This window comes from Drosophila sulfurigaster, chromosome 2R (assembly GCF_023558435.1).
Source record: "Drosophila sulfurigaster albostrigata strain 15112-1811.04 chromosome 2R, ASM2355843v2, whole genome shotgun sequence".
Classification (NCBI taxonomy): Eukaryota; Metazoa; Arthropoda; class Insecta; order Diptera; family Drosophilidae; genus Drosophila; species Drosophila sulfurigaster.
Genome location: NC_084882.1, coordinates 20,952,513 through 20,979,719, shown reverse-complemented (window position 1 = coordinate 20,979,719; position 27,207 = coordinate 20,952,513). Strand labels below are relative to the sequence as shown.

At 39.5% G+C, this 27,207-nt stretch overlaps 4 protein-coding genes across 8 annotated transcripts; 2 read left to right on the top strand and 2 right to left on the bottom strand.

Annotated features, from left to right (window-relative positions):
• Positions 1–3,477: 3,477 nt before the first annotated feature.
• Positions 3,478–5,342, top strand: LOC133836135 (transcription factor ATOH1). 3 transcript variants are annotated; one of them, XM_062266454.1, is made up of 5 exons: positions 3,478–3,698; positions 3,758–3,893; positions 4,139–4,332; positions 4,398–4,695; positions 4,799–5,342. In XM_062266454.1, exons 2-5 carry the CDS (start codon positions 3,847–3,849, stop codon positions 5,136–5,138), a joined length of 879 nt encoding a protein of 292 aa, XP_062122438.1. In that variant the 5' UTR covers positions 3,478–3,698; positions 3,758–3,846; the 3' UTR covers positions 5,139–5,342. The 3 variants fall into 3 exon arrangements, with proteins under 3 accessions (XP_062122438.1, XP_062122439.1, XP_062122440.1); XM_062266455.1 differs by having other exon boundaries at positions 3,481–3,893; positions 4,398–4,683; XM_062266456.1 differs by having other exon boundaries at positions 3,485–3,893; positions 4,398–4,668; positions 4,799–5,341.
• Positions 5,343–5,499: 157 nt separating this feature from the next.
• LOC133836134 (growth hormone-regulated TBC protein 1) lies at positions 5,500–8,600 on the bottom strand. The gene is made up of 6 exons (XM_062266453.1): positions 8,442–8,600; positions 8,045–8,258; positions 7,627–7,960; positions 6,827–7,455; positions 6,657–6,769; positions 5,500–6,600 (listed from the first exon to the last, which is right to left on the bottom strand). The coding sequence occupies exons 3-6, from the start codon at positions 7,653–7,655 to the stop codon at positions 6,370–6,372; spliced, it is 1,002 nt and encodes a 333-aa protein (XP_062122437.1). The 5' UTR covers positions 7,656–7,960; positions 8,045–8,258; positions 8,442–8,600; the 3' UTR covers positions 5,500–6,369.
• Positions 8,601–8,825: 225 nt separating this feature from the next.
• Positions 8,826–10,027, top strand: LOC133836136 (MICOS complex subunit Mic27). 2 transcript variants are annotated; one of them, XM_062266458.1, is made up of 3 exons: positions 8,826–8,969; positions 9,044–9,228; positions 9,284–10,027. In XM_062266458.1, exons 2-3 carry the CDS (start codon positions 9,095–9,097, stop codon positions 9,822–9,824), a joined length of 675 nt encoding a protein of 224 aa, XP_062122442.1. In that variant the 5' UTR covers positions 8,826–8,969; positions 9,044–9,094; the 3' UTR covers positions 9,825–10,027. The 2 variants fall into 2 exon arrangements, with proteins under 2 accessions (XP_062122442.1, XP_062122441.1); XM_062266457.1 differs by lacking the exon at positions 8,826–8,969 and having other exon boundaries at positions 8,992–9,228.
• Positions 9,007–26,950, bottom strand: LOC133836133 (serine proteinase stubble). 2 transcript variants are annotated; one of them, XM_062266450.1, is made up of 11 exons: positions 26,462–26,950; positions 22,997–23,690; positions 16,376–16,432; positions 14,948–15,517; positions 14,189–14,343; positions 13,798–14,096; positions 12,477–12,900; positions 12,134–12,323; positions 11,721–12,018; positions 11,502–11,651; positions 9,007–11,437 (listed from the first exon to the last, which is right to left on the bottom strand). In XM_062266450.1, the coding sequence occupies exons 3-11, from the start codon at positions 16,408–16,410 to the stop codon at positions 11,303–11,305; spliced, it is 2,256 nt and encodes a 751-aa protein (XP_062122434.1). In that variant the 5' UTR covers positions 16,411–16,432; positions 22,997–23,690; positions 26,462–26,950; the 3' UTR covers positions 9,007–11,302. The 2 variants fall into 2 exon arrangements, with proteins under 2 accessions (XP_062122434.1, XP_062122436.1); XM_062266452.1 differs by having other exon boundaries at positions 26,773–26,950.
• Positions 26,951–27,207: the final 257 nt, after the last annotated feature.

Below are 27,207 nucleotides of genomic sequence, written 5' to 3'. Positions count from 1 at the left end.
CAAAACAATAAAAAACAACAGGCACTCGAACACTGTAAAACATGGTACAAATTCGCCATTTAATTGACAGCTGAATGGCATCGCAATCGACTTGAACTTAAATAACCCTCAGGTTATTGTTTAACAAATAATGATGATGCCATAATACACTTGTACAATACGATTACTAAGCAGTTGCTAACTGTCCAAATTAATACTAAATGATGATGTACTTTCAACTAAAATTTAGTAAAGTCAACACTAGCATAAATTAAAAAGACTAAATATTTAATTAGGCATATTTCAAGAGTTTAATTATGAAAAATATATATATAAAATAAAGTACCATAAAAAAAAGTATAATATTAAACTGTAAACAACTGCAAATCTTTTATTAATTTGTTTCCTATGTAGATTAGGCATTTTGAACTTCTTGTTGGCTTCTTAAATTACTTATGCCAAAATATTTATTTGCTTGACGTTCATTTCAATAATTTTGCTCAGATTAGATTGCGGCAAGTCAAATGGTATAAAGAATCCAACTCAAATAAACGGCTACAGTGAGCTTAAAATGTTCCCTTAAAAGCTTAATCAAAAAAGAGTTTCAAACCCAAAAGCTTCCTTAGAATTCAGCTTATGGAAAAGCTCAGGTCCTTGACGAAATTCACCTCATAAGGTGGAGGAGATGGAAGCTGTTTACTTTTCCCAGGATATTTTTAAAGCGTAACCGCATAAACTGGCTGGGATTTAGCACGCATTAAACAACATCAAAATAAACAAACAATTTCGCAGACAATTGATTTAAGCAGTTCTAACTGACGCACCGAATTGCGGTCGAGGGTTGGAGAGTTTAGGGGTGGGGGTGGGATGAGATTATCCTGTGGAAAACTGTGTGTGCTATTCAAGTTCACAGACAAATTTGCTTTGCCTATTTCTGGTGTGGATGCAAAGCGCTAATCGATATGTTCCAGACGCAAGTCCTCGATCCTGTTCAGCCCTAGGCTGAGAACAGTACAGGGGTGTGGCGAGGCTGGAGTGTGTGTGTGTGTGTGTCTGTTGGGAGTGTGTCCTTGATGACTGTTGCTCCAGTTGAGTGCACCAAGCAAACTTCTTGACACTATCAATCTGTTTTCCCGTTGTTATTCCTTGCGGGTCGCCGCTGTGCGTCAACCCTTGAATAAAATTATTTTAACATGACTTGCCTGAGTTGAGATTTGAGATTAACAATTACGCACAAATCATGAGAAATCTACAACTATGTATTATAGTAGTTTGTAGTAAATATTATTTTACGTAGAATTGTTTATTTATGCGAAATCATTCTTAAATCAGTTTTCTGACTAATAATGCGTAATATTGTTGTCATTTTTATATTTAATTATAATACTATTAAATTAAATTTGCTTAATTTTTCCAATTCATGAAAGATTTGCTTTGTAAAAATTTTATTTGAAATGTTGCAATTGAAATACTAAATTTGTAATATTTATTTAAAGCTACAAATCCAAATACTTTCTTGAATATCTCGGGGATCCACATCGTATTCATAATACTAATCGATCTACATATAGTGCTTGTATATAAATTTGTATTATGAAATTTTTTGCTTTGTCGCAAATAGAATCTTACTATTGATTCCTGAAGAACCAGAGAAGTTCACTTTACTTGTAAGTTATTTACTCTTCAATCGAATACAGCTAATCCAAAACGAACCCCTTTTAAGCAATTCCTAAATAAATATATGAATATAGCTGCCCAATTAATGAGTTTGTCAGTGCTTAAGACCCCTCCCCAAGCAAGAGCTCTACTTGCATTTGAGAATACGAATATGCAAATCAAATGAGATTGTTGTATAGTATTTATAGTATTTCCGCTTTTTCCCACAGTCGGTCAAGTCCAAGTGGAAGTGTGCTTTGGGTGATTATCGCCTTGCTACGAAGACCGACGCAGTCGTTCGAAATGCGATAATTTAATTGTGGTCCGATGACATATCCGCCGCACACCAACAACACCAACAATGAATCGTCATTGCAAATAAAGGTACCAGTCATAGTTATAGTTATACGATCGGGGGTAGCTGCGGCAATTGCAAAAGTTAAATTAACAATCGTGTTTACATTGGTTTGTAACAAGATTTCACTTAAGGATGTCAGCTTTGGGTTTGCTTCAGTACCAGGCGACTGTTCCAAAGGGTGCTGAGCACATACCCTGCATCAAAACTGATTACTGTCATCAGCTTTTTGTGTGTGTGTGCGAAGGGTGCGGAGTGTGCGCCGGCGCGTGTGCCGACCAATTTGACGGGTAATGAAAAGGTTTGCGCATCCGCATATTGTTTGGCATTGTTCAACTTTGCCGGCGCTGGTTTTTCGCGCCTCAGGGTCTCGGTCACGTGACCTAACGTCGTTTTGCCTGTCGGGGCGGGGCGGTGTGATTCTGACGTAGCTAATTTGTGCGTAAACCAAAACATCAAATAAACATAATTCAATTTCAACAATTGCTCTGTCTGTGACATTGACATCTCTGCGGTTTCAAGTGGTTCCCTATCTGCTGTGCTGACTCTATAGATTGCGCGTCATTTGTTTAATGATCCGTAAGCAGTTCTAATTGTCGCAACTTCACGCTCATTTGCTATTCTCGTGGGAATCCCATTGTAGCTTCGATTCGAGAGCACAAAATGTCAACAGGTTGGATCGCGATCAGCCTTTGAAACTGAGACGCCATCATGTTGTGATCAAATTACTAACAGACTACGCTGTTCACTGTCCACCATTCCTTGCATATGGCAGCATCAATGGGGTTAAAGTTACTAAGCAGAGCGAGTGCGCCAGAGAGTCGCATTTGGAGTCCTCTGACTCCAAGTAACCAAAGCAAGAAGAGAGAAGCAGGAACAAACATGGTGGCCGCCTGCTGCGACGAATATAATGGCAAACTGTCAGTAACAGGTGAAGATAAACACAGAAAGCGGAAATGTTTTATTTTTATCGTAGACAGATATGGAGACCATCGATATACACTACAGACTATTAATTTTGAAATAATATAAAAATATATGTTAAGAAAAACATTTCATTAGCAAAAAGATTAGGGCCGAAGACAGAAACACGATGAAGAAAATAAAATATGCAAACATTAACATTGAAAAAACTAATAGAAAAATAATAATTTTCTTATTATAATACGAATATGTATGATACTTAAAAATTAAAGAAAAATATATTTCTGATTGTTTGTATTTTTATTTCTAAAAGAATTTAATTTTTAAATAAAAACTGTTCTTTTATTGAATAATTTATATTTTCAAAATTATGTTGCTAATACATACATACGTCTATCCAATTGTTTTCCTTAAATATTTGCTTTACGAATATTTTTGTTTAGTAAGTAACATACTTTTTTATTCTTAAATCCTCTAGCCAATGTAAAAAATTCATTGATTTTGTTTTTCAAAATAATTTCACAAATGCGAGTTGTATATAATATATATAATTTTGGAAAATGATTAACTCTTGTCATAAAGTAGGTTGTGCCAAACATAAATGCCCTATAATTTTCTCACAGCTTCCGAAACGACTTACGGCAAAATCACCCTGTAGTACTTGACAAGCTCCGCCCACAGAATCCAGGCGAATAGTTGCAAGGATATTTTAGGGGTTGATACAGCCACTGAGCAGAACAGGACCTTTGTCTGAGTTGTGGCATTTCCAATTGGATCTGCGATGGTATAAAAGGACCAGAATTCCCAGGAGATGTTCTCATTACAAATTTAAACTTATTACAGAAAGCAAGCAGTGCTCTTGCCAATTGAAAACATACGTTTTAAATTAAGTACTCAATTTTTAAATAGTCAATTCGCATTTTATCAAAAAAATGTCGCGCAATCAATTACCGGATTCATCCTCGTCTCCACCAATAAGGTAGGGAAAGGAAATTTAGTGAAAGTATATTTAAAAGAAATATATTTTAGCAAAATAAATAACTATGTATTATAATAACCTCCAAAAAAGTGACGCGGCCTAAAAAAATATAACACGGGGAAAACTATTGCATTTCGTTTTTAGTATTATATTTTGCTAATATTATTATGATTCCCAAGTGATTGCCGTCGGGAAAAGCTGTCTACAACTTTTCATTACTCTAAAAATTGTGATTTTTTTCTCAGCCATTTGCCATATCATAACTTTGATGACGATCTTATCAATGAACTGCCTTCCTGCATCTATGCAGGGCAACATCAAAGCGGCGTCGGAGCTCCCGGAGGTGCACCAGGTGGCATCTCCTCAGGTGGCTCTGGATTGCGTCTTAGCTCCAACAATCTCCGCCACATTCAGCAGCATTATTTGCAGCACAATAATGGTAAGTTTGATTAAAGAGCGAGTCCAATAGATTCCATCAATTGATATAACTTTTATGAATTTCAGAAAATCTACTAGACTCCTCTACGAATACCAATACGCTGGTGGGGCTCAATTCCAATAGTGCCACGCCCATGATGTGCAATAGTCCGAGTGCCAGCAGCAGCGGCGGTGGCGGCGGCGGTGCTGGAACTGCAGGAGGCAACGGTGGAGGGGGCGTTCCTGGACCCAGCTCGGGACCCGGACCAAACAATGGCAGCTATGGAGCAGCTGCGGCATCCAGCTATAAGATTCAAAGGCAGCAGGCGAATGTGCGGGAAAGAAAACGCATCCAGAGGTCCGCACCAACTGGGTACACTAAATGGTCTTTTCCATTTCACACTTAACTCATCTTGCACTTTGCAACAGAACTAATGAGCATTCCCATTTGTATCTCTATTCCTATATTTCTTCATTGCGCTCAGCAGTAGCATAAATTCAGCTTTTGATGAACTGCGCGTCCATGTGCCCACATTTCCATACGAGAAGCGTCTTAGCAAGATTGACACACTACGATTGGCTATCGCCTATATATCCCTGCTGCGAGAGGTGCTGCAAACGGACTACGATCCTCTCACCTATGTGGAGAAGTGTCTGAGAGGCGAAATTAAAGCAGATCGTGCCAATTGGAATACCAGCGATTTGACGGCACGTCTCTCCTGGATCAATTGGGAGAATCTAGGAGTACATCCAGGTCGTCGTACACTGCTCACTTCGCTTGCCTTATCCTCGGAGCCAATGTGCGGTGCTCATTGTGGAATGCCATAAATTGCAAGCTGAACTGGACTGGTTTCTCATTAACCAAAGAATATTTAAAATATTCACCTAAGAATTACAGCTCCTTTCCAGTTGTTAAAATTAGTGCATACCCCAAAAAGTATGCTATGAAAATTTGAAACTATAATATTTAATCCCAGTGTAGTTCTTAATGTATTTATGTCTTCCCTCTGTAACACTTTTAAATAAATTGAAATGCAATATAAAGAAAACACTGGAGTTTTGAAAGTTTTTAACAAATATAATAGCCGTAATATTTATTTAAAAAGCATTTTGTTGCACTAAACAAACGACGACACATTGTAGCATTTATAGTTAGTGTGTGTTTGTGTTGTGTTTGGTTTGTTGTTTGGTTTGTTGGTTCGTTAGTTTTAGCCTGAAAGGCGTACATAGTTACATACACAAATTATGCATGTATTAACAAATCAATTCCTCAAATTATATTTCAGGATATATACATATGTATATGCTTGTTGTGTATATATAGTATAAATATATGTATGTATATCAGTGTAGACAGTGAGTATTTCTACGTACGACAAAGCGTGTCTGCTCATTGACAAACAATAAACAGTAAACAATATACACAGTTAATATAAATATATAGTTTTAGTGAGTTCTCTGTTCGTTCGTTCGTTTGTTTTGTGTTTGTTTGTACATAGCGTTTAACTAACAGTTAGGCATTTGCTTGCAACTATATAACAATTTAAAAGCCATTTATAAAATACATACATTTATATAAGTGTAAATCTAGAAATTACCTAAACACTCAGTGGCATTGTTCAAAATAAATACTTCATTGAATAACAACAAAAATCAAGAACACATTGAAAGTATGAATAATGCACAAAACGTATTCATACTCATGTATTTAGCGTGTAGGCGGAAGATGTCATCTATAATATATTGTTTTTGGCAACAACTACAACTACTGCTAATGTTGTTTAATTTGTTTCACGAAATGGAATTTGACTTTGGTATCATATTATGTTTGATTTTTTGTTTAGTCGAATAATACTCAAAATGCATTGGCTACAATGGGGTTATACACACAAATACACACATAAAATGTTACCTACAAGTATTACAATTGTATATATTGGACACACATTTAAGCTACTTCTCTAATAATTGAATTTTACGATTGCTTCTTTCATTATATTTGTTTTGTTCTAGTTGGGTCTTTTATCTTATTTGTTCTGTGTTTTCGTGTTGTCTTTGATTATTTGTTGCTCATGTGTTCATTTAGCACAGCGACTTTGCGCAAGCTCTCAAGTTCGCTACGTTTCAAACGTATAGAGAACATGGAATCTATGAAGCTATGGCAGTCGGTGACAATACTACCCTGGATCATGGTATCGCGAAATAGATTGGCCAATGCAGCAATATCCTCGCACTCCAATATGAGGTTTTTGTGTGTTATAAACAAAGCCAGAGCTGCACGAAATACAATCTGGAAAATGCAAGTACCATTATTATATATTCGATCAAAAATGAGGTATCTTATACCTTATAGCCCTCGGCAAAAACGCAATCCCAAATGCGTAGCACAGTCTCAACTGGCAGCACCTCAGCAAAAATGCAAATAAACCATTTGCTGGCTATGACCGCATATGGCAATCCTAAAACAAGAATAGATAAATAACGATTGAACTTAATAAAGTATTGTCACGACTTACCCAAATCCTCCACTCGTCGATTGACAGCCGGCACTCGCTTTATGACCAGCTCACGGAAAACAGCCAAGTCCCGCAACAAGCTGGCCATGTTATGTGAATGATACTGCGGCACAATGTTCTCCACGATGTGCTTGAGGAGCCAAAAGGATTTCTCCTCATCGTCAGTGACAATGAGCAGCAGGCCGGCTATATAGTTGAGGCCCTGACAGTAGCCAACATCGCGATTGTGATGCGCATAGGCGCAGAGTATGTTAAAGAGTCGTTCCTTTTTAGAATCAAAGTGGATATTGTCGGGAAAAGTACGAGGTAGATCGATTGATATGGAATCGCTGATTTCCTTAATAAAATGATCGATATTCAATAGACTACGATATAGATTGGGATTTTTTTTCTGTGCCGCTTCGGCACCACTGATTTTCATCCAGACATCGGTACGATATGGTCCTGGAATTCCTTTGCGTATATATCGCTTCAATTTCGTATTCAAAATGAGCTCAGGATTTTCTCGTATGATCGACTCCCATTTGATGCGTCGTCGAGTCAATGTCTTTAAGTAACTGTCCATAAACTTGCCGTAGTCCTTGTAGTCGAACTTCTCGCCCCTCTTAAAGCCGTACTCGTCAACATCGCTACACATGAGTGCAATTTATATAGAAAAAACAAATAAAATATATTTATGTAATGAATAATAAAATTATGTAATGATCACAAAAATAAAAAAATGTTATGGGCGTTACCCCACTGCATACAATAGTGGTTTTTCTTTGGTTATATATGTATTATACTTCTAATATACGTACCTAAACTTGGATTCTGCGGTCGGTTCCATATGAAATAATTATGACTAGGTTTTTATTGCTCGAGTGCTCTGCTTCGATTAAATATTTAAATGTTTGGCTTGCGCTTTAGCCCTATAACTAGTCAGTTTTTATTGTTTCTCTTGTTGTATGTTTGTTGTCGCTGTTGTAATTGTTGTTGTTGCTGTCGCTGTTGTTGATTCATGGCCCCCATTAATTGCTTATTATTTTGTTGTTGTTGTTTCGGTGTTTTGTATTGTGCGCACGTTTGCCTCTTCCGTTGAGTGCTGTTATTGCTGCTGTTACTCCAACTTGGCTTCGAATTAAACTCCCACTGCTAGAATTGATAATTGGTCAATACACTTGGTTAGTTAATGCTTTAAATGGCCTGATTTTGTTTCTAAATGCTCATGTCACCTACTTTTATTCTGCGTCCTTGAGAATTTGCTTTCACTGTTGTTGCTGTTGTTGTTGTTGGGGATTTTAGCGCGCCTCGGGCACTGATAACATTACAAACTCAAGTGGGTGGCGGGTGGTGCAAAGAAATCTTTATCACACACACCTTAAATTTCACTTTTGAGGTTTTGTTTAATTCTAGTTGAAGTTGTAAATGCCAGCCCGCTGTTTATTATTGCCTGCACAAATGTTTATAACGGTTTATTTACTTTTTCAATTCTGTTCTTTAGTTTGTTTTTTTTTCTTTTCATTTTTCATTTGTGGGCCAAACGAAAATGTTAAAATGTTATGTTCAAAATGTTATTGCTTAATCGTACATGTGTGAAACAATGTATTTACTATTAATAGCTGCTGGCACTCACCTGCTAATGTCACAATGAATAATTCTTTGCCATTGGTGCCTCATCTCAAGCCATGTATATTATTACTATTTCATTATTTCGAAATATTGTTTTACTCGCGAGTCGCGAGACCTGCTAACAAAACAAGTGTCTTCTTCTTACCCCTGCAACGGTAACCCTAAACATAACAGACCGATAACATTAACATTGAGCGCAGCTGTTGTTAGCGTCTTTAAACTATGATAATGTTGCCAGACTGCTGGTGCTCACATGCAATGCTTCTCAAACTTTATGGCTGTAAACATAAAATGACTGCTAATGACGCATTTATAGGAAAAATTAAAAGTTGATTTTTATTTAATCAGATAATTACATAGAGATTATGAATTGCTAAATAGCAATTACTGTATTTCGAAAACAGTAAGTAAATTCTAAAAGCGGCGCTCAACTTCAGTCACGCTGTACGATAATCAGCTGTTTCGTCAGCATTCGTCAAGCAATCGTATCGTACTGTGACACATTATGCAACGCTGCTTCAAACAAACTGAGGTAAAAAACCAACACAACATTTTTTTATAAATCAAAAAAATTCTAATCATTAACCAAAACCGATAAATTTGCAGACACTTCACGACGTTAGTGCTTAACGAGTAGCCAGTAGCAACAGATTAAGAATGCTACGCACATCATCAATGATTGCTGCTGCCGTCGCAGTCGGCGCCGCAACACCACAAAGCACACCGACAACTGATCCCTTGGTGTGCAAACCCAGTGATCTGCCCGTGTACGGTAGCTTGCGGCCATCAAAGTGAGTGCCAATCATTTATGCCTACATATGGATCTCTATATCAATCATCCCCCAGGCCCAAAAGCCATTCAGAGCGAGCCCAGTCAAAAAATGCGCTTTACACGAATCTGGAAAGCGGTGTGCGCACAGTGCGCTTGGAGCTGAAGAGCGGCTATAACATGGTTGCGGAACGCACATCGGTGGTCTCGGACTATTACCAGACGGCTAAGGATCACACACAGCGTTCCATAGACTTCCTGAACGAGCCACAGAACTCGATGCATCGCAGCGGTGCTATTGTCATGGGCGGCTTGGCGGGTTTCATCTTCGCAGCACGTGGCGGCGTCTTCAAGAAGATTGTGTATACGACCATTGGTGCCGGTACTGTCGCCTCCTTGTGCTATCCACGACAGGCTGAGGAAAATGCGCGCATTGTCTTGTTCGAGGGCCGCAAGATATTCGCGGTAGCCTACAATTTCATCAAGGGCGTGAAGCCAGGAGAGGAGGTTCCCATTGAGCCCATCAAGAACTTCCCCACATCCCTGCAGGATCTGAAGTATTTGGCGCTGGATCTTGTCGATGAGGCTAAAGAATCACTCTTCCCCAAGAAGAAGTAAGCGATATACGAACGAAAATGTGAAAAACGAGGATACACGACTGAAACGGCCGTTGACAGTGCTACAATTTCTATGTTATTCCTGATCTTTATATATACTACTTTCGCATAGAGCTACACAAACTCTGTATTATGTATTTGGAGGGCTCTCTTTTGTTGCCTGCAATAAAAGTCTAGTCGCGTATCAAAAGTGAAAACGACAAATCAGAATCTTTCATAGCAATTTGGCAAACAATTTGGTAGCTTTTGTTGGCTTCGTGATTAATTGTTCCACTGGTGTCAAATGTCAATGATGAAAAGTGAAATTCGCAACTCGATGGGAACATCTTATCTTCACGTACCACAATCGGCCGCAGACACATCTCTGTCGGCAAATCGATTGTGCCAATCATTCCAATGGCCTGCGGCGAACATGGTTGCTGACTGAAAAGTTAATGAATGAATCGAAACGAATCGAATCGAAATTGCCGCTGCCGTTAGCTGCAATTGTTGTACATCATTTACGCACTTGACATGGAAGCTGAAGACGACTTGGCTGCGAGTTCAATTCACGCGAGATTCAGCTGAAGATTGTAATAATGATAATGCATAATTGACGTTGTCTCTATTCATCTCTCACAAACGCAGCGAGGGCAGCTTAATCAGTAAGTAAATTTGATTAACTTTTACTTACGCAAAAATTATCTTCGAATTAGAATATTTGTAATTTATTACAAAACTTTTCTCCTACTTATACTTACTTTCATTTTCCTTAAATTCAAAATTCAGCTCAGCATTGTTGCTTATGCAGTATTATTAATATTAATAATATGCGCCAATCTACTATGAAATCTCATTTTCTTTCCCATCTTTTCGTGCTCTTGAAATTCATTGATCACATTAATCTTCTTTCTTAAATTTATGGTTGCTTCATAGATGTGACTTCAAGATAATAGACTTTTTAATTATCTCTTGATTTCGCTTGTCCCCTAAAACGATTTCGTCTTAATTTTTTTTATTTTCGTAATAAATTTATTTGAGCTCATCTTTATAAATAAACTTGTTCTTTGGGCAAGATACAACATAATGATGTTTGTATGCAATTTGTTTATAAATTATATAAGTTGTAATTAATTGTTAAATATGCCTAAACTACAATACCAACAACTGCACAATAAAAATGACTTTTGCTACGTTTACTAAGTCTATATACAGATATATCGATGCTACTCTTCTTATATCATTTAAAACGATTCGAATCCGATAGAAAGAACTTAAGATCAGCCTACAAAGAATTTTCGCTAGACTAACTTATTGGGGGAGTCTTGACTATATGTACGTTATGGGAGTTGAGCACAAATCCAATGTCAATGCAAATTGTTATTAATTGAAGCTAACTACGCTTAAGATTCGTTTAAAATAAAATCACACAAACTTAAAGATATAACTAATAAATTAAAACAATAACAAGAGTGGAGGAGCCATTCATTCTGTCGATTATCATCTGACATGCTCCAGTATCCAGGGTACAAACTTCGAGATGCGCGTGCAGACACCCGGCAAATTGGCCTCGGCACAGCCAATACCCCACGAAATAATCCCGGCGAGAAAGAAGCGACCATCCTGCGCCTTGGCCTGTACAAATGAGAATTGAATTTTGGTATTTTTTTTGTCAAGATGAAGTAGAAAACAAAGTTACCTGAAGTGGACCACCAGAGTCGCCTTGACAGGAATCCTGGCCGCCAGTTTCATGGCCAGCACATAGGAAAATGTCCGGTATGAATTCCTGACGACCAGCGCGCAAAAACATCGAATGGCATTTGTCGTTACTCACAATTGGAACGGACACCTATCGTGAAGTTAGTTGTTTTGTTGAGGATGTGACTGTCTTGTAGTTACTCGCATATGCTTCACTTACCTCCTGCAGCACTGAGGGCAGTGTGCCGCCCTCGCTGAGACGACCCCAGCCAGTGACAGTGGCATTCATGCCAATCAGCAAACTATCCGTTTCGGGCAAACAAATGGGACTGATATGCGGTGCAAATTCCAGCGGCTGCTCCAGCTTCACCACTGCCAAATCGTATTCGTACGAATTGAAGTTGTACTTGGGATGCACCACCCTTTCGGCCACGCCACACTCAATGTATGGCAGCTGCTCCTGCACATGCGAGAAATCATATTCGCCCACGCGTATGCGTATCTGTTTGATAACTAAGCTGTTGGATAGAAACAGCAAGAAAGCGAAAAAACAGAAAAGAGAGGGAGTAGCGGAAATTATAGTTGTGGTTTCTGGTTGGTTGGCTAACTTCGTTCGCTTGTTTTGCTACTCACTCTTCCACACAGTGCCCCGCCGTGGCTATCCAGTTCTCGTTGATCAAAGCGCCACCGCAGCGATGGGTGCTGGATAAACCAAAGAACGAGATGCGTCGCACAGACACCTGCCAGGGCCAACGACCGAAGGCTGCACTCTTGCCGCCCACAATGCGCGTCTCTGGACGCGTCAGCATCTGCACTCCGCACTCTGCATACAAACACAACAACAAAATGCAAAATGCATGAGATACTTTGAACACATACACAAAATCACATAGAGGACAACAACGACAACACATTTGTTGTTGAATATGTCAAATGGGTTGGGGCGTGGCATGTGACAGTGAAGTTTAAATCTTACCGCTTCGTGCTGCCGAAATGGTCCTCACGGTGCCCAGCATTGTCGCCGCATTGCCGGCTTCATCATGTGTGGAGGAGTCCGTTATCTCATTGGATTCAATGCCCGACGTGGCTGGCAGGCGTGTGGGCAGCTGTGCCGTTGGTCTCTGGCTTGGATTTGGACTTGGTCTCCCGGTTGATGTTGTTCCTGCCGATGCAGCTGCTCCTGTAGTTGTTGTCGTACTCATTGTTGTTGTTGTGCCCACTGTGGTGGGTCGTTGGTAGGGCTTTATGGGTTTTCTTGTGGTCGTTGTCGTTGTAGTTGTCGTTCTCCTCGTTGTTGTTGTTGTTGTTGTGGTCGTTGAGCCCTTCGTTGTTGTTGTTGCTGCTGATGTTGCTGGCAATGCTGATGAGGACGATGCGGCTAATGATGTGGCCGGCGACAGCTGCAAGGTAGCCGAAAGTGGTAAACATTATGCTAATAGTTGCCCAAGCAGCTAAAAAAGTATTTCACATGCAAAGAATCAATTTTTCACTTCGTTGCGAAAATCTCAACGGATGCAAGAATTAAGCCAAACGACAACAACGACGATTTCTGCACACCCTTACCAAGCAATTTTATAGTATATTTATTTTAAAGATCCCTTTTTTCTTTCCCGTTTACAAATATGATCAAAAGATTGTACTTCAACTAAGATAATAGAATTTCCTCAATTATTTTATACCATTGTACCCAACTTTTTTGCATCAAAACAATTTAAATTGAAGACAAAAGAATATTATTTTTGTAAGTATTCTTTTTTTTGAACTCTATGTCGTTTAGCTATCTATTCTTTTGTGCTGCGCATTCTCAATTCATTTGCCCATTGATTTATTATTCTAGCAAATCTAGTTTCAAATTTCAAATCTGTTGATATTGTTAAGTTGTTCATCTGATACCCTACTCAAGGTGGGCAAGGGCATAACAACACACCCAAGAGACAGAGACAGACAGAGAGACGAACCTCTGGACGATGAGGCAACAAGACAAATCTTACATCAGCTTTAGCTTTGGCTTCGGCTTTGCGCAAACAATAAAATGTCCCCCAAGGCTGTGGCCTGCCACAGCCCCAGTTGGAGGGAATCTGAGAATCAGGGAATCTGGGAATCAGTGAGTCCAAGCTGATCGAGGAGTAAATGACCTCGACGCTCGTTTGTTTCGCTTTCGACATCAATGCATCACACACAGGCCACAACAGCAGACACCATGTTGAATGCAAAATGAGACGCAGACTTCAGACGCGAAATGCCAGATGGACGATCGCAGGGAGGGAGTAAGAGGGAGATGCGTAGTATTTACATACCTGAGGCCTGGTCGGTTTGGGTTTGGGTTTTGGTTTTGTCTGGCCAAACAGAATCATTGTCGTTGACGACGTCGCCGGCGTTGGAGTTTGAGGTGACGGTGGCGGTGGCCGCTCGTATACAATCGGCTTCTTTGTGGGCTTTGGCGGCTTCGAGGGGCGCTGAGGTGCTGGCAAATTGACGATGCCGGGCTTGGTCCAGCCGGTGGGTCGTGGCTTGGTAATAAAACTTGGCTCGGTGGTCATGTGCCAGTGATGATGTTGTGCCTGCTGCTGGTTCGTTGATGTATGCCAAATACTATCTGTTTGGTGTAATTGTTGTTTGTTGTATGTTAAGAACACTCTTCATAACAATGGACCAAGCGCCATTTAAATATATGTTGTGTATACTCACTGGAACTGGCCGTCGCCTGACTAGCCGCACTGTGCAGATCCGGCGGCGACGTTGGCTTTGGATGTGGCCTGGACAGTGGGCCCTGATGATGAGGACCCGATGGACGAATTACCAAGGTTCCAGCACCATGGGGACGTTCTATGGTTGTCATTCCGCTAAAAATAATCAACCATATTTCGATTAATACTTGTTTTAGTTTTGTACAAATTAATATATAAAATATTATGCTTGACATTTTTCATTAATTTAATCAGTTATAAATGTTTTCAATCACTTTAGCATTATCATTACCAAAAATAGTAAGTTTCAAATTATCATTAACATTTAAAGTATTATTTTTATTTTGGTATTAATAATATTTTGGCACTTGCATTAGTTTGTTTAAACCATTAAGTTAAGCATAGTAACTTGATGATTGGAATTATTATTGCAATTCGCATTCGTATTTTTCTGGTCAACATGGTTAATTACATTATTATTATATTGGTAAAATATATATATAAAACATTACCCTATTGCATCTGGATTAACTTTATAGGTAGAATTATTATAATTATTATTGATATCGATTTTATGTTATAATCGCATGTCCAATATTATAATGTCCATTAGCATTATTATTGTCATTGTGATTACATACTTCTAAAAGCATTTCAAACATTTCAACATTTGAAATAATCTTAACCTATTCATTAGAATTCTGCATTATTTAGTCAACACAGTAACTCTAAGTAAATGTACGTCTTGTAGATGACTCACCTGATCAGCGGCTTGTGGGGTTGAGGTGGCGGTCGCGGCCTCAGCGACAACGGTTTAGTGGGTCGAGTGTACGAGAAGGCGGTCTGGGGCAGCACAATGTTGTCCGTGTAGTTGTGGGCACAACAGGAGCCGAACATGAACGAGTCAACGCACATGCCCACGTGCTGGCCCTCGGACTTGATGCACTCCCAGACAAACATGCAGGTGCCCTCGACGCGACCAAAGGAGCACGGCTTTGGGCTAATCTTGTAGTTGTGGCTACGTTGCAGATCCGCTGGCGTATAGTAGCCATCAAGGCGATGCGGACTGCGATAGAAACTGGGCAAGGACGACGGACTGTCGTCATCCTCATTTGAGGATAACGAATCATACTCGAAGTTGTTGTTGCTGCTGCTGCTGCTGATGCTATCCGGTGGTGTGATAAGCGCTGCTGTCGCTGAGGCAAGGCCATTGACTAAGATTAAGGCTAGTAATACTTCTAGTATTTGGTGTGTGCTCCTCGCTGGTATCGCAGCAGTTGCTCTCTTGACTAGCCAACGCTGTTTGGGCCACATCTTCGGGTCTGCGGTTCTGCAACAAAAAAAGGCAATTTAGCATGGGACTTGTTGCCTGCCGGAACTGCAGCAGAGCGATGCCATAACACTCGCCATGTTGCAGATGCCCTCTTGCAGCTGCCCCTTTCCCCCTTCTAGCTACCACCCCTATGTTCTACGCTATGCTCCCTACTAATTAAGTGCACTTGTCGCATGTTTGGAACCCCAAACAACAACAACAACAGCAACAGCTGAAGCAACAACTAAAAAACGGGCACGTCTCCTCAGCGATTTCTACTCTTTATGAGTTGTTGCTGCTGTTGTTGTTGTTGTTGTTGCAGTCACAGTTGTTGCAGTTTTTACAACACTGCAGCCAGTCAGTGACTGGTTTAATTACAACTTTTCACTTTTGCCTCATAATCAGTTTTTTTGTGTTTTTGTCTTTTTGTGCAACATAAAAATAAATGAGAGAGAAAAAACCAAACAGATGGAAAAAATTTATTGTGATCGCACGAATATATGTTTTACCAGAGAGACGACACATGCTACAATTAATAATATCATGCCCCAAAGCGAGCGTGCCTCCAAGTCGGGCCACGAGCTCATCAAAGCGGAATCATTTTGAAATTTAATTAAAGTTTACTCAATTCCACACATAGCACATGCCACACACGAGTCACACACACTTACACACACTCTACAACCCATCAAATTAGATGTTGCCTTTCGTGGGATGCCTTCGAAAAAGCACCCACAAAATATATGAAGTATAAAAAATACAAGTTACTCATATTGCAGTCTAAACTGGTAGCTCAGTAATCTCTGCCATGCAGCCTAGAACTGCCACCAAAGCGTGGCTTGGAGCCACGAGTCCAACAACTGGTTGACAACTTACCTGTGTCTGTGTCTGATTAAAGTTGCTTGCTTCATCTGTAACGTGCCGGGCGCATGTCTGAAGAAGACCAAGAAGAAGAAGAAGAAGGGAAAGGTTTTGTTGTTGTTAGTTTTACCACGAGAATGCTGAGTGGAATGTTGCTCTGAACTATAATTAGTGGATAACCATAAGTACTTATTTCTATACCCATGCCGATGCCTATGAGTGGTCATCCATGCATCGCTTGTCGCAGTTGCAGTTAACCCACGTTCCACGTTCCCCGTTTCGCGTTTCGCGTTCCATCTCCCACGCCCTGCCTGGTGTTCCACTCAACTGCATCTTTATCGTATGAAGATTACCATCGATTTGATTTTATAATCGACGGATCGATCGTTTTATGATAAATAAATACAAGGCGATATAAAAATTTGTTGCTGTTCTCCAGACTCAAAAATTTATGGAGCGTTTGCCCTCAAGAGTTTATTTTCAAGCAAAATAAAATATTTAATACATATGAAGTGAAATCAATTTTTGGGATCATTAAATAAATGCTTGGTCGCATGATATTAAAAAACAGATAAAAAAAGAGAGAGTAATTTTTATTAATATATAATTTGAACTATTATAATTTGAAAAATATTAAGAAATACTTAAATAAATGATTAATTGACAAATTAACTAAAATGCTTATGGAACTTTAAAAAAATGATTTCTTTAAAAATATTGAATCCATTTATTAATTAACCGAATTAACTGTAATGCTTATAAAATTGTTTGAAATAATCGTATTTAATCGCGTCGAAATGTAACTTGAAACATCAAAAAACATTATTTTTTTGGGTAATTTCAGTAACTAATTGACCATTATAAACCTGACATAACAGTAATAAACTTGACCCAGTTTATAAAATTGAAGATCAGGCATTACTTGCTATGACTGGTATTATATCTGAAAAATGTGTGCTCAAATCTGTATGATTAATAACAATTATTGTGAATTATTTACACACTTGGGAGCGCTTATCTAAGCTAAGTAAAAAAATAAGAAACTCGTTTATCGGACAGTCCTCATCTATCTAAATGTCCGACATTTCAGTTGATGGTAATTACAAATCTGTTGAAACTGGATTTAAACAATTTGTGCACGTCATGTGCGTGAACAGGTTGAAACTGAAATTGAGATCGAATGACTTTAATTTGAGTATTTGATCGGCTGATCTTGTTGCCATTGGTGTTGCTGTTGTTCCTGCCCCAATGGGATGAATCAATTTATCAATTGTCTGCCAAAATGCTCAACACTTTCATTACAGAACGGCTCAATGGACGGTTATTTAAGCCAGCGAAATGTAATTTTCACTCTAATAACTTTATTTCGGTTCTTTGATGGGAACTGGCAAAGCAACTGTGCTGTTTGGTGACTGTGCAACTGCTACACGCCACACGCCACAACTATGAGCCCATTGACGGTCTGAACCGTTGCAAATTAATTTCGTTACGTTTTCATTTCCTCAACAAAACGATCAGTTTAGTTGGCATTGTTTTGGCTGCCGCTTTTTCACCCGAAAGACCCAAAAGGTAATTACCCCGTTTAAACGCCCTGAGAACAGAAGCAGCAGCAGTAACAGCTAAAGCAATCTTTTGTGCTAATGACTATCTTTTAGACGAACCCAAACGGAAAAAAAGACGAGTAGCCAGAGACTGACAAACGATCAGACAGAACCAGACTCCGACACCGACACTGACAACGACCCCAACCCCAAGTCGAAAGCCGAAACAGAAACAGAAACCGAACTTAAGTTACCAATAGCAAAAGCGGAAGCCAAAGGCCAAATAATTTTGTGGCAAAAATGTACAACAAAGTATTAGAAAAATGCAGCAAAATGACTGACTGGCTGCCTGGCTGCCTAGCTGACTGACTGACGAAGCAAAGTGGTGTGTGTACGTGCAGCTGAATGTTGCAACTAGCCAAGTTGGCTAGTTGCCAAGTTGCAACAGCTAGTTGAAGAGTAATTGTAATAACAATTGCGCAATTTGCGTCAGTCACTTAACTCCAAGGCGAAGGCTGCCGACTGAAGTTGCAACTGTTGCAGCTTCAATTCGCTGTGGCGTGTGGTAAAGTGCGTAAAAGTCACAGCCCGTTTGGTAATAGTTAAATGGTAAAATTGTAAATGGTAAATGGTGGGTTGCCTCTGGCTACGAGGATCGAGAGTGGCGAACACCGGAGGACGGAGGACTTTATTCAGCCGGTAGGCGTTTTGTCAATCGACAGGCGATCGACAGGCGACGGCACAGATGACAGGCCGCCCAGGCTAATGAAAAAGATAAACAACTGGATCATACAACAACATTAACGACAAGAAGTCGTAGAAGTAGAAGAAGATGAAGATGAACAAGAAGTGTAGACACGCAACTTGAAGCTGCTATCGCATACGTTAGATAGCACATGTCCATCTCTCAAGTCAAGTCGACGTCGGCATCTTTAGAGCCCGCCGCTTGTTATAATCACATCGCGTAACGTAAACACAATTTTTGAGTGGTTTCTTCATGTGAAACACACATTGCCAGGGGCCAGATATAACAACAACGACGACGGCGGCGACGACGAGCATAACTGGGCACGACACTGACTAATAGAAGTCATTGTACCTAGTACGCAGTACTCACAAGCCAACCAACAACAACCACTTGAACACAACTTGATATGATGCTGCAACTTCCTAAAGCATTCAATGCAAATTTAGTTGGACAACTAAAAACAAGCTCAGAAATGCGCTTGATAAATACAATTTCAATATTTAAATAAAACACATTGAAATCAACTTCTGGGTGTCGTGATTTATAAATTGTTCCCACCAACAAACGAATCAAATAAGACATTAAATGCTGACCCACAACCGAGAGTAGTAGAACAGTTAGTCGAGGAAAATGCTGGTGCACATAAATCAACATCCGAGCCGAGTTAGAACGCAAAGCTAACGCTTTAATTATGTAAATTTCGTATTCTTAGAAAGATACAAGTAGGGAGATAAGAACTGAATGGGGAATGATTCATTGTAGCGTACGATCAGTTCACTTACTTATACTTTGCACTGTCAAATAATCAACTGGCGCCTGCCTGTTAAACATCAAAACTTTTAACGCGCCGCATTAATCAATTTGACTATGCGTCAACGTAAGCACATATCAAGCATACGCAGTGTATGTCGTTCATTAGAGCACACTAAAAGAGTCGAAAATGTCTTTTGCATGATGCACATTGAGTTGAAAATAAAAGCAAGATGCTTTCAAGCTGTTAGGTGTCGTAGTCTAGGCCACAAGCATAAATCACTCTCCAGCCCTACCTCTTGCTCTGTGTCTGCTGTGAATGTGGCGAGTGTCTTTGGTTTATTAACCCGGCTGGGCTAATGGCCAAGCCAGGCCCGTGCTATTCCGCCTGAAGACGGCCAGCGTTGCACTTGAACCTTTGACTGGACCAGTCTTAGACCTCAGGTCCAATACCCAAAGCTAAGTTATCGTTGTTGTTGATGTTATTGTTGTTGTTGTCGATGTTGCTGTTGCTGTCTGTTTGCTTTGTTGTCTGTCTGTTTGTTTATGTATGGTTTTCAGCGTTTTTCCTCATTTAGAGCGACCTCAGTCGGAACCTTTTGCCTTGTTCCCATTGTCCAAATATTTGCTTTTTTTCTATGCCTTGTGCAGAGCAGCATGACGCTGTTGGTTTTAAGGTCGAGTTCTCGGGCTTCTTATAATTTCATTTTGCCCTCAAACCGAAGGCAACATAATTAATTTGGATTTAGTTCTTGTTGTTGTTGGTGTTTGGTTCTCAGCGGTTCTGGATGAAAATACGAACAACAACAACCAAAAACAAAAAATAAAAACAAACTTGATTGGCCTAGCGGCTTCACATCTGCTTATTCATGGCAATATTATTCTAAATAAGTAATTTCATTTTTTTCGATATCATAACGGTTCGCACCTGTTTCAATAGAGTGAAAATTAAAGTCTCTCAATAAACTGAAATGATGAGACTCATTTCAATGAAGCCATGAATGCGGAGAATGGAGTACGGAGAGTATGGAATACAAAGCAATATTCAAAATCAATCATGATCATGGGCTGCGGAAGTATTCAAACACGTGCGAGCGCAACAAAACCCCAAAAAATGGGAGCCCAGTAAACGTCTCTATTGGCAAACGTAACCGTTGCCCAGATCTGACGTACCGGCCTCACTTGACAGTCCAAAAGGCACAAAAGCGAAAATAGAGGAGGAACGAAGAGAAGAAAAGAGGTTGACTTGAAGTAAAATAAAAATCGTGCGGCAATCACTTTTCATTATTGAATGCTCCAAAATAAAATCGAACAATGAGTTTCGATCTCCATTCGTGAGTGTGACAATTTGACAGATTGAAAGTGAAAATCTTCAAAATAAACGTCTTTAAATGCTTGTAATGAACAAGCCAAGCCAACCAGGGACTGAAACATTGTCGTTAATTTGCATGAAATGCACGTTCCCGTCGTGCCCACAGTCTACAGCCCACGGTCTACTCCAATCCAGAGAGTCAGAGGCAGAGTCGAGCACGCCCCAAGCTGAGTTCGGTTCCAGTTTCAGTGGGTCAATCAGCATTCACTTGTCTCATTTCAGTCAGTCCGTCAGTCATTTAGTCAATTGAATAGGGGCCCAGGGCCTAGAGAGTCATGAGTTGAGTTGAGCCTCAGACGAAAGTTCGCTGCATCTGGCAGTTCAGAAGCTGTGTGCTTTATATATTTATAACTTGGTTTATACACTTAACTGACATGAACTCAGCTTTAAATGGAACTAGGACTCAGACTGAGACTGGAAATAGAAATGGGAATTGGAATTTGGTTCGCGTGCCAATAATACTTGGTGAACGTCACAGACACCGATGAGAGGTGTCATAATTAAACGCTTTGGCAAATTAATGCGAATAATTATTAGCTTGTCTGATAAATGTTTGCCATTGATAATCACCAGAGCAAACAGAGCAAACTCACAGCACGAGTATTCATTCCGTATTCATTCATTCAAAACCAAAACTGGTACGAGTATTGCCGCTGTGTTGTCATATTAATTATAGTTTCTAAACGTAGTCGACGGCGAGTACAAATGTGATGTCATTGCATGTCAATGGCCTGGCCTAAGTAATGACACAGCAGCAACAGCAACAGCATCAGCAACAGCAACCGGCGACAGCGAGTTGAAGAAAGTTGTTTTGAATTCTCAGAGCTCTCCTTGTGGTCTGACTTAGCATGAAATTGACCCGCCAATTTAATGAATGAATAATTATTATTTTATGAAGCAACTTCATTTTGTGATGAGATCTATAATTTACAGTTACAGTTAATTAAACATTTATATTGATAACAATTTCATTCAGAATATTATCGTAATTGCATAAATTGTTCGTCAAATTAATTTTTCTAAATTTGACAACATTATTCACCATTTGATTTCTAGATAATTCACGGAATATTCAAGTCATTCTAAGTTATTCATACCTGTTACAGGTGACAGCACAACACCACCTTTGTGATATAACCAAGGTCTTGAGTAATTTCATAATTATCTTGAAGAAAATGCGTCGAGCATTTAAATAAATTTGGGCCTGCGGAATGGCAAACAACATTTGTTGTGACAAATGGAATAATGGGTTCAGAAATTATATAATAAGCTAAAGATGGTCACAGTTGCTGCTCGAGCCGCAATGAGATTCGCCAAACTCAGCAAACAGCACCACACATGTAACACACACATACACAGAGACACACACCTACAATCTGTAGTTGAATTTCGTTTTACGCGCAACTGAATTGAAATTGTATTTTACGAGCCCGCGCCTTGATTGCAACCGTCGTTTGACAGAAAGTGGGGACGCTGAAGGGAAGTAATGGCCAAGAGGATGAGGGAGTGGGAGCCACATTGCAACAATTATTCTGCTCGATGACTTTCGCTAATAAAACGACAAACGACAGTTGGATAGACACATACTCTCGAGTATCTGAAGGCAGCCTGGCAGCCAAAGCAGCCTGGTGTATGCCACTGACACAACGCGAGAGATGGCTTCAGATTTTATTATCGTAATACTCGGATAATCGCGGCATACATATGTCAAATGCTGGCATTACACATTTGTGTTTGTGTGTGTATGTGTGTGTGTAAGTGTAATAGTTAATAACAATTTTATTGCACAATTTGTTCGTACAAAGTCATTTTCAAATTAGAATGGCACATTGCGTATACGTAATACGCAAATTACTTTCAGAATGTACAAATTTGTCTAACAATTATCATAAACATAAATTTATGCGAATGTCTTTATAGTTTTAAGCAGCTTAGCTTGCCGTATGCTTTGCATAAATGTCAAATAAAGTTTAAGAAATTATTGTCCAACAAAGTGGAATTAACTTGAAAGAAAAGTCGACAGTCAAATTAGTTAAGGTAATACAATAATTAAGGGATTATGAATTAAAAATAAAAAGAGAAAAACAAATAAAGTCTTTCACAAGCAATTGAGATTTTTTTCATAAATGAATCTGTTTCGATGTCAATTAAAATATTAAAAAAAAACTTTCTGTTTTGTTAAAAGTATTGTATAAAGTATAAAGAAATTTATGTTGGGAACTTACTAGACTCTCAATTAACTGTAAGGTTGCCAGCCATAAATGGCTGTAATTGGTTCGTTGCACAGAAGTTTAATTCGACTGTCTCTCAAACGCTCTTAACGATGGCAATGAGTTTGGGTTTCACTCGTCTTTTGATGAGAACAATAAACTGTATTTGGCTTGTGGTTTATCAAATTTAATTTTCACTGACTGTTAGCATTTTTGCCACAGATATTTCTTGATCACGCACTTGCATTCGCACTTTTCCAGTGCTGCTTTTTGAACAACAACACAGCTTTTGGTTTATGATTTTCTCAGATTGGCACACTTTCCAACGTTTTCATGGTTAGTAAAACACCAGTCGACCGATAACTGCGTATAATAATGGCAATCAAATTATAACGAAAGATTTTATTTGTTTATTTTTTGTATTTACTTTTTTTATAATTGATTTTCACTCGCTTGCAAGTGCAATAAACTTCTGTAAATATTTGTGGGCGAATTTATGGGGCAATAACTGCACGATCACGCAAACAAAACACTAACACTTCGTCTCAAATTCAGTCTTAATTAATTTCTTTCTCTCTTTTTTCGTTTCGACAATTTTATGTTGATTCCTTTGTTTAATTTGCTTTTATTTTTTATTGCACAATTTTGAGATAGTTTTTCACTTTTCCATTTAGGGCTTGGCAGTCTCGCTGCTCGCTCGCTCGCATTTCTACAAAAATAAAACAAAATTTTAGGCATTATAATCGGGTAAATCACAAATTTAAGAGGAAATTAAACAAATTTATGCAAAAATAAGACAAGTTTTAAGTTTGTTGGGTGCAGCCGGTATAAAACTCTTGTTGACCCTATTTGGTGCTGGCATATTTACATTTGATCTACTGGCTAGTAGCCAAAATGGAGATGGTCAAAAAGCCATTTTAACTAAAATTCAAATGACCATAGCAGAACTACATAAAGCAGTCACAGACGCAGTCACAGTCACTGGAGAAGAAGTTGCCAAATCAAGGTAGGAATACGAGTAGTAGATGCTTATCTTGATATATGAAACGTTATTCTTTGACAAAATGGAAATTAACTTCGCAATTCCCCTGAAATACGAAGCGAAATTTGGTGTTGGCCATAATGATGGTCAAGATGCCTCAAAGCGACAGCGTATCAATGATAATTAATCGATAAACACGGCGACAACTATTACTTATGTTTCGAATGTTTTGTAGCAATTTAATATTCCAAAGTAAATATTATGTTAATTAAATTATAGACAGAAACGAAAAAAATTAAATATAAATAACTTTTCTTTTTCTTCTATTTATATAATAAATAAAAATGAATGATAAATGCAAACTGGAAGAAGCCTTTCTGCTTCTGCTTCCTCTTCGGTAATTGCATTTGTTTTCTCTTTGCTTCTTTATTTTTTGTATGTGTTTTTTTTTGTTTTGCTTTATCTTGAGGTTGACTTTTCCCTTATCTGTTTGGCTGCCACCGCAAAGCAAAGCAATAGTGGCAGCTATTCTTAGTGTTCCCAAGCAGAAACCACAAGCACCACAGTCGCTGCTGCTCATTAAACGTACATTTGCACTTCTTTCGTTTTGCATACAACGAGTACTTGTCAACAATTAACAATTAACTGGCTCAGTAACTGTTACTGTTGCCAGCCAGCCAAGGCAGCCATCCAGTCAGCTAGTCAGAAGTCAGGCAGTCAGGCAGTCTGGGCAACTGGTTCGTTTCCTAAGTCTTTTGTTTGTCGTATGTGCCAAAGTGCTGCCAATTTTTATTGCCAACTTATCGCTTCATCCTGTCTAAGTCTTTCAGTCGTCTTGGGTCGTTCTATCTACTACGACTGCTGTTGTTGCTGGTGTCGTGTGTGGTGGTTGTTCCCACTAAATGTGCTGCTATTCAAATGCTATGCACTGCACTGTCGCCGTTGTGTTGTACTTCACTTAATGAGTACCGTTAGGCCAGAGCCCGAGTTGATTTTCGCAACGCATTCATAGAACAAACATCAAACTGTTAGTGGCTGCTGTTGCTGCTGCCGTTGCCGTTGCTTTGTTCTTAGTTTAAAGGCTTAGTTTTAGCTATGTCGAGTGCTATCAAAACTAATTTATATGCAAATGCAGTTCAAGTGGTTTGCAACAAAAGACTTGCTGCAACGCGAAAACTCACAGTAACTATTCAATAAAGAGACGGCCGAGACTCAGAACGAGCTGGCGATGGGTGTATAGGACAGCTTCTAAGTGGCATTCTTATTCTCAGTCTAATTCTCTTTTTCTCTTTCTCACTCTCTCTCTCGCGAATATCTCACAAGTGATACGACTTGTGGCACAAACACAACCAAAGCCAATGTGGCATGATTTACCGTAGAGAACAACAAAGAAATTAATTAACTGCACATGTATGGGTATTGTCTGTGTGTATGCGTATGCGTGTGTGTGAGTGCATTAGCTTTGCAGTTAAATGCTTTGGGAGTAACTCGCCAGCATCTGACCGCAGCAAACACCAACAAGAGCCAGTCCAAGTGCCAGTCCCAGTCCCAGTCCCAGTCGAGTTTGCATTTGACAGTCTAGAAGAGTACGAGAGTACGAGACTAGCACAAGTTGCAAACACCTAGCTGAAGAAAGAAAAATAAAAAAACTGGCTGTGGCACAATGCAGACGAGTATTAACTCACTTTTGCCAGTGTTGTGTTTTTTTTTCGCTTGCAACGCCAAGGCGACAGCAATGGCAAAACAGAAGTTTGCAGAGTGTGTGGTGACGGCGTCGCCCAATGTTAACAAGTGGCAAGTTGAGTGCAACGCGCAGCTGTAAGCCACAAATGTGAACTAATTAGTGTGCATGTCGCTGACAGAGTTATCGGCATGCAAAATGCAACAACAGCAATAGCAAGTTTGTAGCTGAGCAGGTCATTCGCCTAACAACCAGTCAGACACACAGACAGATAGACAGAAAGACTGGTCTGCTGTTATCCTTGCTGTCAGCTTTCACGCACAACTCGTTGGCTGATCAATTTTTATTTCTTAATTAGCAGTTGCTCCAGTTGCAGTCTTGCAGCCAATATGCAGACGCTAGTGTTAATTTCAAAATTTCAACGCGTGCCGCCGTTGCTGTTGCTGTTGGTGCTCTGACTCTGTGCGCTGCCCCATGTTGCAATGCGTTGACAGCGAATGCAATTTGAACTTGATGGCCGGCAACGTGACACGCATATTAAGCAGCCAAAGAGGCAGTCACAGCCAGAGGCATTGCCACATTGAGACAGATAGACAGACATACACCACTAAGGCACTGAGACTGAGACTCTGTACGAGTATCAGAGCTTGGTCTCCGGTTTTGTAATATAGGCGGCACTTTAAATACGCATAAAGCGGCGGCGCATGCGCAATTAGTCGTGATTGAGTCGCAAGTGTGTTTAACCGACGAAAAGCAAAAGGCAAAAAAAGAAGGCAAAAAGCACAAAAAAAACATAACAGATAACAGCAAAAATTACCTAAAAAGCGTGGAAAACTCTCACTTTTTAACTGAATAACTTTTTCTTCTCTTTCTTATGATTTTTTTTTATTTTGATTTGTGCACACTTTTGGTAAGGTTCGATCAGCAAATGGATGGGGGTAATCGACGATCATGTGGCATTAGCTTTTGTCGATCGTTTTTGATTTCAAGAAATTTATGCGTCTCTTTGATTGATTGCAGCGCGTCGTGTGTCTGTTGTTGAAGTGGAAGTTGAAGTCGAAGTCAGAGTTAAAATCGATGTCTATTGCCGCAGGCAGATCTTAATAAGTGTTACAAAAGTTTAGGCACCTTTTTGTTGGTTTTTTTTTGTTGTGATTTTTTTTTTTTGTAGCTCGTGGGGAATAATGATCCAGGCAACGGCTGCGTTCAAGATGTTCACGAGTAAATTGAAACAGAAATCCGTAACCGTATCCGAACCCGATCCGCACTCGAGCGCTGTGTAAACCAAACTGCGGCCGGCAAAGCATCAAGCAGCGCATAAAACTGCGCCACAGAGCCACCTTGCCAGATGCCAAAAGAGAGTTGGCCAGCGAAAAGAAAGAGCGAAAGACAGAGAGCGTTACTGAGATGTAGAGAGAGAGCGAGAGAGTTAAAGTCATTGGGAGCTAGCGAGCGCAATTGGCCAAAGAGAGATTTATGACGGACAAGTTTGTGCCTTAAGTCTTTTGTTGAACAGCTGATTGGAAGCCCCCAGCAAAACAACAGCAACGACATAGTTGCTCT

Excerpts from the sequence above, each read along its gene's own strand:
- LOC133836135 (XM_062266454.1), top strand. The coding sequence starts at position 3,847 with ATGTCGCGCAATCAATTACCGGATTCATCCTCGTCTCCACCAATAAG. Across the intron at positions 4,333-4,397 it reads TTATTTGCAGCACAATAATG|AAAATCTACTAGACTCCTCT; the intron begins GTAAGTTTGATT and ends TATGAATTTCAG. Across the intron at positions 4,696-4,798 it reads CCAACTGGGTACACTAAATG|TAGCATAAATTCAGCTTTTG; the intron begins GTCTTTTCCATT and ends TGCGCTCAGCAG.
- LOC133836134 (XM_062266453.1), bottom strand. The coding sequence starts at position 7,655 with ATGGAACCGACCGCAGAATCCAAGTTTAG. Across the intron at positions 7,456-7,626 it reads ACCGCAGAATCCAAGTTTAG|CGATGTTGACGAGTACGGCT; the intron begins GTACGTATATTA and ends ACTCATGTGTAG. Across the intron at positions 6,601-6,656 it reads TTTTTGCCGAGGGCTATAAG|ATTGTATTTCGTGCAGCTCT; the intron begins GTATAAGATACC and ends TGCATTTTCCAG.
- LOC133836136 (XM_062266458.1), top strand. The coding sequence starts at position 9,095 with ATGCTACGCACATCATCAATGATTGCTGCTGCCGTCGCAGTCGGCGCC. Across the intron at positions 9,229-9,283 it reads GGTAGCTTGCGGCCATCAAA|GCCCAAAAGCCATTCAGAGC; the intron begins GTGAGTGCCAAT and ends ATCATCCCCCAG.
- LOC133836133 (XM_062266450.1), bottom strand. The coding sequence starts at position 16,410 with ATGAAGCAAGCAACTTTAATCAGACACAGACACAG. Across the intron at positions 14,344-14,947 it reads CCCCACAAGCCGCTGATCAG|CGGAATGACAACCATAGAAC; the intron begins GTGAGTCATCTA and ends GATTATTTTTAG. Across the intron at positions 12,901-13,797 it reads CCAAACCGACCAGGCCTCAG|CTGTCGCCGGCCACATCATT; the intron begins GTATGTAAATAC and ends GCTACCTTGCAG.